Genomic DNA, 9,304 nt, shown 5'->3' on the forward strand with positions numbered 1-9,304 from the left:
AATTAGCATCATTCCACAACCAGCCTTCCATTATTTTTTTTCATTTTTAATCCTCTAACACTAATTTTTGAGAAAAATGTCACAAACCAACCCTTGATTTCTTACCAGAGGATAGAATAAAACCATAAAAACAATCATTGAAAAACTACTTTGTATTACTGAGAAGCGGCCAATAACTGCAATTTTTTTATTTGCACAAAATATTTGAAAACTTTAAATTGTTAAAACACGAGTAGTTACACAGAAAAAAAATGATAGTAATGATGAATATCAGGAAATGGTGACAGATTTTGTGGCAAAAAAATTATTAATTTTACCCGAGAAAATGATGAATTTTCATCAGTTTTTGATGAATATTCATCAGGTTCACATTTTTAAACATTTTTTATGTAATATTACTCAAAAAAAGAGGTAATATTCAACCTACCAAATGTTCAATATTCCAAAATTCAACTTTTTTTTCTGTGTAGATTTCCAAGGAAAAAACTATAAAGCATTACTATTTTGTCATGAGCTGATACCAGTGTGACTTGTTTTAGAAAAGTTATTTGTCGTGAAAAATATAATGCCTGCATGTATTTTTTTTCATTTCAATTTTATGTGTCAAACCACACTCTCTCAAACTGTTCACAGTGGCAAATATTAAAAGAAATTTTTTGATTGGAAACATAATTTTAGGGGAAATATGCCCTTTCTAATCCAACACCTATCTTCGCCATATGGAGAGTTTGATGCTCGATTAAAGCTCCAAAAATACTATTTAGGTTATAAACTTACCAGCACCGCCTCAAGTAAGCACGCAAATTCTGCCATTTACTGGCCAAAAAGATCAAATTTAATGCACTTTTGATCATAATTTCTATTTTGCGAGACCATTTCTCATCATTTTGGTGGCACACACATCCACACGCAAGATGAAAGGTTAACTGTTTAACGAAAGTCGAATCAATATCTTTTCACTTGCGCTAACGTTTTCAAAGCGCTTAAGATATAAAATTGCTTCCAACTACCGGCAACATGTTCTTTTGCACATTATTTAGTCACTCACTTGAAAAATAATCCCGACACATGTAAATAATTAGCAAGCGCCATCCAAAAACAAACGCGCCAAATCTTTTGAATTTTGACGACCCATTCCAATCAAAGGCTGAAGAAAACCGAGCGAGAAGCGAAGGCAAATAAAGAACAAAGGGTGGCCACCAACACCGCCAGCAGCGCCTGTTGGAGTGAGCCAGTGATGCCAGGAAATTTTCTCTATAAATGCTACTTTTCGTGAGTGTTCGCTTAAAATTTCATCAATTTTGGCAGCTGCTTAGTACCCAAAAGAGCGCTGGAAGAAAAAAAAGAACTAAGCTGAAAATAGGAAAATGGGCGTGGCCCAATGCACTCGACTGATGAGAATGCACTTGGGAAATATTTTTTTTAAATGCTTGTAAAAGGAATAGCATAACTTTCAATAAAATTGAAAATAAACAGAAATGTTCACAAAAAGTTGCTCTACTCGTTGGTGTACTTGGTGTTAGTAAATTTCAAGGAACACTCCAGATTATCCAGCATCATGCAAACACGATCGCTTATTATGCTTAAAATGGGTATATTTTCCCTACTCACTTTCCAAACACTTTGATATAAAAAAAAACTTCTTAACAAGAAATTCTAAAGCTAATTTGTTGCTTTATTGTACGATTTGACTTTATAAAATTAGAAAAATTATACATTTACTTGTAGTTGTATGACTTTTTACATGCAGTCAAGTATCTGTACACTGTTCTATATAGTTTTGTTGCAAAATATTAATCAGAGCCAAAAGCAGAACTACATTCAATAAATCTAGATTACTTTTTCAAGACAACCAATGCGCCATGGGTTTCCTATGTACATAGGACCTTTTGCAAAAGTAAGCGAGTTTTAAAATTTCCCGGGAATTCCAGGGAAATTGGTTGAAAATTTCCCGTTTCCCAGGAAATTTGTAACCCTGGGAAATTAGACGCTCTAACTCCATTCGACTGCATATTCACTAAAATAACAGAGATGACTATCCCCATGCGTGATACTTATGCAGTAGATCCAGTTGTAGCATAGATCATTTTTAAATCGACTAATTTCAGCGCGTAAGGTCGGTAATGAAACTATAGGCTTAATATAGGGTCATTTGTCTGTGATCTCTTCTTCAAACCAGGACTGAGAACAACAAACACCACTTCTCACAGCAAGCGATTCTTCGACATTTTATTTTTCCTGTATTTATTACTGCGTTAAATATTTTGTGTCGTAATAGTATAAAAATGCTACATTACTATGACGGTACTACAAAAATAAATAAATAAAAACACGAATTACGCCGCTTTTGAAGCAGTCTGCGTTGCACACACTCAAAGTCTTGCAAGCCAACACACACTGTGGTGTGTAACGATTATACGCGTTATCATATTGTTCAAAGCACACAAAAAAATCCGCCCCTCTTTAAGTGGGAAACTGCGTTTCCTCCGAGTGCGCAACCGGTGCGTTGATGACGGCCGGAATCGTGAAGCCGCCGGCGTCGTGCACCACCGAGTCCGTACTCTCGATCGGCAGAAAGCAGTCGGACGAGCTTTCCGGTGCGTTCTTCGAGCGCTTCGACGACACCGAATCGTGCGAGTCTTCGCTCTTGATGAGACCCGCCTTGTGGTCGCTCTTGTGGCGGGACAGCAGCTCCGGGTTGACGGAGGTGAAATTGCACAGGTCGCACTTGATCGACTCGTACTCCTTCGGGTGGTTCAGGCGGATGTGCGTCTTGAGGGCGCTGGCCTGGATGGTCAGCAGGCCGCAGAACTTGCACTCGTACCATTTGTCCTGGAAAGAAATTGGGATGTTGTTGGTGATGCCACTTGATGGGCTGATTTTTACAATTACCTTGCTGTGGCGCTTCTCGTGGTACTTCAACGCACTAGGATCCGCTGTACGGAAGGGACACTCCTTGCACTCCAACGGCTTCAAACCCGAGTGTTGACGCATGTGAATCTGAAAGTTAGGATTATTTTAACACAACCTCCAACATAACCCTTCTCTTCCAACCCACCGTAAGCGTCACCTTCCGGGCCGACTTGTACCCGCACACGTTACAGATGAACGGCTTGATCTTGTGGTGAACCGTCTTGATGTGTTTGCTAAGAATCTTCGAGTTGCTGAACATGTGCCCGCAGATGTCGCACTTGCGCTCGGCGTACCACGGAAGCTTCTCCGCGGGCTTACCACTGCCACCCTCCTCCCCTCCCGAAGGTTCTCCTTCGTCCTCTGCATCTCCGGCAGCGGCGCCGGGATCTCCGCCTTTTCCATCCGGACCGGAAGGGCCGCCACCACTAGCTCCAGCGGAAGCGGCGGCCGGCTTGGGCTTTGGACGCTGCTGCTGCAGCTGCTTCTTGTGCAGGGCCTCGTGCACCGACAGCTGGGACTGGGTCGCGAACGACTTGCCGCACGATGGGCAGCTGTAGGCCTTCACGGGTCGATGCGTTTGCAGGTGCCGGTAGACTTTTACTGGAAGGAGGTCGTGGGATTACAATCATTGTTTATTTTGGACCTTTGAAACTTGGGTAATATAAGAAATTTTTTAGAGTTTAAGTGTTGGGATGTTCTGGGTCGTCCAAGGACTCTGTAGGGTCTTCGTCTTTCAAAATAATGTAAATAATATAAAAATATTGATCGAGTAATAATAACCCAAAACAGACAAGTCCTCATATAAGCGTGTACTTGATTTTGACAGCGAATGAAAAGAGGCGCATTGGCTGATGCACAAAGTGATTTGTTTACCTTTTTTCGGCACTCTTAGCAAATGTCAAAATTGCTGCCGGATCTTTTCCGGGAAAGATCCGGGAAAAGATCCGGCAGCAATTTGGATTGATTTGACGTTTGCTAAGGGTGCCGAAAAGTTTGGTTATGTTTGTTCCTGCTAGCAAAAGACAATGTTTATGTTTACGCTGTGGACAGTTGAGAGTGAACGTTCGGCGCGGAAGAGTGAGTGTGATTGAATTGTGCTGGAACCAGTTGGCGGAATCCGGAACAGGACACGACGGAAGCGGACATGAGGTCAGTGGGTGGTTGGGAGGTTAATGATGGTGCTGCATCCGGAATGTCGTGTCTCAAGTTAAAATATGTGAGTCTACCGCCGTAAGCATATCATATCATATCGCATATCGCTCAGCTTAAGTGAGGAAGGTAGACTACTCTGCTGTTTTGGACTTACCGGCAAACTCGAACCGCACGTCGCACACCGGACACTTGAGCATGTTGCTGTCGACCTTGTGCTGCTTCCACAGGTGCTGGGAGCACTCGCGCCACCGTGGAAACTCCAACCCGCACTGGTAACACTTGAAGTTATCCTTTTTCTCGTCCTTGCTCGGTACGGGACCGCCGGGCCCGATCAGGCCCGGCTCTATGTTATGACACTTGAGATGAATGTCCCGCTTGGCGCGCGTTTCGAACTTGTACACGCAACCCTTCTGGGGACACTTGAGCTTCAGTCCGGCCAGCAGTTTTAGCTTGAGGGCCTTTAGCGTCATGGGCTGGAGAAATTCGTTCAGTTCGGCGTCCTCGGCTGCTTCGTCCAGCTTCGGCTGGACGACGGCTGACGTTGATGGCGGTTGCTGCTGCTGGATTGCAGAGGATTTTGGTGTTTCACTATCACAGACTACCGGGAGGACAGCAGAAGCGGACGCAGCAGAGCCTGCGATGGCCGGCTTGCTGGAAATGGCCACTTGAGGAGCTTTCGATGCCGCGGCAGATGATGCAGCGGATCCCGGCTTGGACTCGGACGCTGCTTCGGACGAACTTGAGGAACTATCGCTGATTGGAAGCTTCTGAGAGTCTACGAAATCATCGTCCAGCTTTCGCTTTGTTCCAGCTTGTGGGACGCTTCCAGCGGGAGCAGCTACGACCGTGGACTCGGACGGCTTCTTCGCCTCCTTTGGCTTGATCTCCTTAAAGCCATGATCCTTTATCATGTGCTCCTTGACCGCTTCCCGAGCCTCGAAGCAGCGCGCACAAACTCCGCAAACGAACTTTTCGTTTGCATTGGGCAACGCCCGTACCTCTTCCCGGGTCATCTGCTTGTAGGAGATCCGGTTGCGGCCAAAGTGCATGATGAAGTGCTTGATGAAATCCTCCGCCGTATGAGTGTAAGCTGGGCAGAACTTGCACTTGAAGCGGGCGCCCTGCAGCGGACTCGCTGTTGTAGTTGGCGATGGCACGGTTAGTTGGATCTCCTCACCGGATATGGCAGCCAGGTCAATGGTCGGACTTGGAGTTGATGCCGACACCGGAGGTGGTGGTGGCGGCGGAAGGAGCGGAGAAGCAGGCCGCTGGAACTCGGCCGGCGGAGGTTCGCCCTCATCTTCGGACTCCTCCGGCGAGTAGCAGATCAAGTCGTTCGGATCGAAAGCCTGTGCAATTGAGGAATAATAGACCAATTAATAGCTGTTCTGTTGATTCAAGCGTATGGAAACTTACCGCGATTCCAGCCTCCATCGTAGGGACCGTACTACAAAAACCGGGTAATCACATCATCTTAGTTCGTTCTAAAGTTTCGATTTTGCTCGCACAACCATGTTAACTAATTAACAACACTGCACAGACATGTTTCGATTAACTATCACAATACGGTTCGGTCGATTTCACAAATTTTCCGGACAAGCCGAAATTCCCAACACAAAGTTTTACGACTGCGGCTAATCTTTTACCTCGGAACCGTCAAAAGACACTGCCATTCTGTCAAATGACGGATTGGGTGTTTTGACAGTTCGTTAGGTACCTGTATCTGTTAGTAAACAAAACTTGCTACCTCTTCGGCCGAACTGCGCAGTATTTATTACGAATCATGGGATAGAAGCAGAACGTTTTTCTACGAAGTGCCGGCGCATCCCTGCGGAAGAGTGAGATTGTTTGTAAACAAAAGCACACATCGAATTTCGACTCTTCGTGTAACGTAAAGGTGCCCAAAATTGTGAAATGAATCATCACGTCGCCGGTGAATCCCACTCTTATCGATATAAGTGTAGATTAGTTCCGCTGCTCGGCACATACACGCATCGAAACTGGAGAAGGAGAGGTCATTCGTGAAAATCGCCGCCCAATGGAAGACTTCAACTTCGGACTGTTTGACGATCTTCTGGAGGGGGAACCTCATCCTCTGGAGATCGAGGAATTCGAAGATGAGCAGGACTACAAGCGCAAGCTGAAGGAGAAGAAGCTGAACATTTATGAGCCAACGTGTGGAGAGGCGGGACTGCATCGTGCCATCCGAGGTGGAAAGCAGATCGAGATCAATGCACTGCTGGAATTGTATCAAGAGGATTACGACAAAGTGCGGGATCATTTAGTGTTGAAGTATCAATGGAATGTCGAGGACAAGATTTGGCTGAGGAAGACTATTTTGGTGGCGAGCACTGAGGAGCAATGTCAGAGTGCGAAGAACTTGGAGAATCGGCAAGTAGATGCGGAAGCAATGCGAAGAGCAGTGTTAGTTCTGCTTCAAAATCCAGTGAATGGTGAAGAAGTAGCTGTCTTACACCCGAGTGAAGCAAGTAGGTCAGTTGTAACCAAATTGATAACAACTCTAACTCCAAACGGGTTTCTATCGTGGAATTTTGTCAGTACAATTGGTGCCCAGGAAACGTTCATGCAGGTCGCTGCTTCCAAAGGATCGAAACGCGTCATCGATCGACTGTACGAGCTTGGCGCCCCAATTGCAATTCCCGGACACAACCCGCTGATGCAAGCAATCCGCAATAATAGAAAAGAAATGGTGAGTTGGCTTCTAACAGAGCATTTTGACCACTTTGATTGTACGATGCGAAATAGTGATCAACACAACGCACTGATTGCTGCTATTATAAAGAACGTTGCATCCATGTTTGAACTTGTTCTCGAGAAGATGATCGACTATCGTCGAAAATACTTCAATGAAACCGAAGTGGAAGCGTTTCACGAAATATTTCGTTTGGAAAATGAGGAATACGAATACACTACAATTTTTGAATACTTGGGAAAGCCTGGACAGATGTGTGAAATGGTGGAGAGAGCAATTCAAAAGTACAACCTTACACTTTCGCATCGGTGGAAAAACTACGTCGTTTTGGGACGTATGATAGAGCGTAAGATAGCGCTAAAATACTGCTTCGAGGGCATTCGGAATGATCCCCAGCTGTTGGGATTGACTGAATACGATACCATTACAATTCTACACCAACTCGTAGCGGAGGGACATCTTGAGTTTGTTCGTGAAATGTACACCAAACATCCCGATGTGAAAACCTACTTCAACACTGAACAAGCGTTTGAAGTGATGCGAAAAGCTATCAACGATGAGAGTCGCGAAACGGTACAGTTTGTGCTTGAGCAACATGGGGAGTATTTGAAATGTGACTTGGATAAGTTGCGGGATCATGTCGTTTGCTGCCAGTATTACACAGATGAATTTTATGAGCGGCGACGTTCCATACTCGTGGAGTTCTTTCCGGAGTATAGAGAGAATGTTCTGTCGTCAGTGGAGAAAGTAAGTTCATGTGTTTGTTACGACAGTATTACTGATTTTGACAAGCTGCCCAAGCCGTATTCAACAATCAGAGGATCAAACGGAGAGACTCTTCTCCATTTGGCTGCAGAAAGAGACGATAAGGAACTGTTCGTTCGGATGCTGGAAGGAGGTTGCGAGCTCGATGCGCTGGACAACGACGGAAACCATGCAGTTCATATGGTGAAAAGCGAAAAAATGGTGGACTTGATCGTTGATCGACACCCGGAAGGTCGCAACCTTATCCATCGTACAAATAATGATGGCTGTACGGTTTTGCACAAAGTTTGCCAGCAATACATGGATGTTAGTGCACATGTAGCATTGCTGGAAAAGTTGATCGCCTGCGGTGCGGACGTTCATCAGCTGAACAATCACGGCGAGTCATCCGTCTTTTTCGTCAGAAATAGCCACCTGCTGGATGTCCTTCGCAAGCATGGAGCTCAGTTGGATCTTGCCAATCAAGCTGGAGAAACTGCCCTGGAACGACATCTTGTCAACTACAACGTCTGTGTGGCAAACTCATTACTTACCCACCTTCATGACCGACCCTGTTTCAAGCAGCATGCCCACAAGTATCTCGCTCCAATGATGCGTTACAGCAGGGACTTTTTCAGCTGTGATTACCAAAAATTTCTCGAAGCTCACCCCGAATCAGCCAGAGTCATGTTCGATTCCGTGTGCGGTCATTCACGCGAGGAGGCTTCCCGGCTGTTTGCAAAAGCTTGCAACTGTGCCTTTATCTACATATCGGAAATGTTCCTGAGCGGCAACTACGACCTGGATTACAACTACAAGTTTGAGTACAATAACACGCCCTTGATCGGTCTGCTCAACTACATGGAACTGCCAAATTTGCACATTGTGAAGCAGCTGCTGGAAAAGAAGGGTGTTGATGTGCAGGTGAGAAATGAGTGCGGTTGGGACGCATTGCTTACGCTGGTCAGAGGATTTCGGTCTGCCAGGTGCCATGGACACGGGCTTGAAACGGTGCAGTTGCTGCTGGACCATGGAGCGTCGGTTCATACTACAGGCGATGACGGCAATACGGCGTTGCATTTGGCATTTGCAGATGGCGAAATGGAACTGGTTGAGCTGTTGGTCCGGAATGGTTCCGACTTGGGTGCTGTTAATAACCATGGAAAGAGGCCTTTTGAAAGAGCATCTATGTTGGATCAGGAACTGTTTTATTTTTACAGTTGAGCATTGTGATTGTTATAAAAGAATGTTTTTATTTACAATTTAGTTTTCTTAATTATCCAAGCATGGTCGTAACGTTTTAAGCTATCCTAGACCTTATCTTTTCCCAAAAACCGTCCAACTCCAAGCGAAACTTATTTGGGTATACCTTGGAGATTTTCCCTTACCCCTTAAAAAATTGAGCATCAACACTTACCGTCTTCCAAATCCCTTTGATTGTCCCTGGTGCGCGGTAGAAATTGATGCGCTTGCAATGGATGGTGGCGAGAATCTGGTGCAGTTGAAATTAGGTCTATTCCCAATTATCAATTTCAACATGACGAATTCCAGTAAACAATTCGCTTAAGTCACCGTCTCCAAGTGAAGTAAGGTGATAAAAAATGTAAACAAACATGATGCAATTTTTGTGTCAATCTGTCTTCTGTTCAACCCTTTTGGCATGCCAATAAGATAAATAACATGTTTGGACTTCAAGCTGATTGGCGCCTAGCTGTCTCACGGTTCTGACCAACAAAAGATGATCCTGACATTGCTTTCAAAACATTACACAAATGTGGCTTA

The 9,304-nt window shown here is 44.9% G+C and overlaps 2 protein-coding genes across 2 annotated transcripts; one reads left to right on the top strand and one right to left on the bottom strand.

The window, feature by feature from the left end:
• Positions 1–2,201: 2,201 nt before the first annotated feature.
• On the bottom strand, positions 2,202–5,678 carry LOC6049583 (zinc finger protein 91). The gene is made up of 5 exons (XM_038266013.1): positions 5,482–5,678; positions 4,220–5,414; positions 3,059–3,513; positions 2,893–3,000; positions 2,202–2,832 (listed from the first exon to the last, which is right to left on the bottom strand). The coding sequence occupies exons 1-5, from the start codon at positions 5,497–5,499 to the stop codon at positions 2,464–2,466; spliced, it is 2,145 nt and encodes a 714-aa protein (XP_038121941.1). The 5' UTR covers positions 5,500–5,678; the 3' UTR covers positions 2,202–2,463.
• Positions 5,679–7,843: 2,165 nt separating this feature from the next.
• Positions 7,844–8,746, top strand: LOC6049588 (death-associated protein kinase 1). Its single transcript, XM_038261186.1, has one exon. It carries the CDS (start codon positions 7,844–7,846, stop codon positions 8,744–8,746), a length of 903 nt encoding a protein of 300 aa, XP_038117114.1.
• The last annotated feature ends 558 nt before the right edge of the window (positions 8,747–9,304 follow it).

Source organism: Culex quinquefasciatus, chromosome 3, assembly GCF_015732765.1.
Source record: "Culex quinquefasciatus strain JHB chromosome 3, VPISU_Cqui_1.0_pri_paternal, whole genome shotgun sequence".
Lineage (NCBI taxonomy): Eukaryota > Metazoa > Arthropoda > Insecta > Diptera > Culicidae > Culex > Culex quinquefasciatus.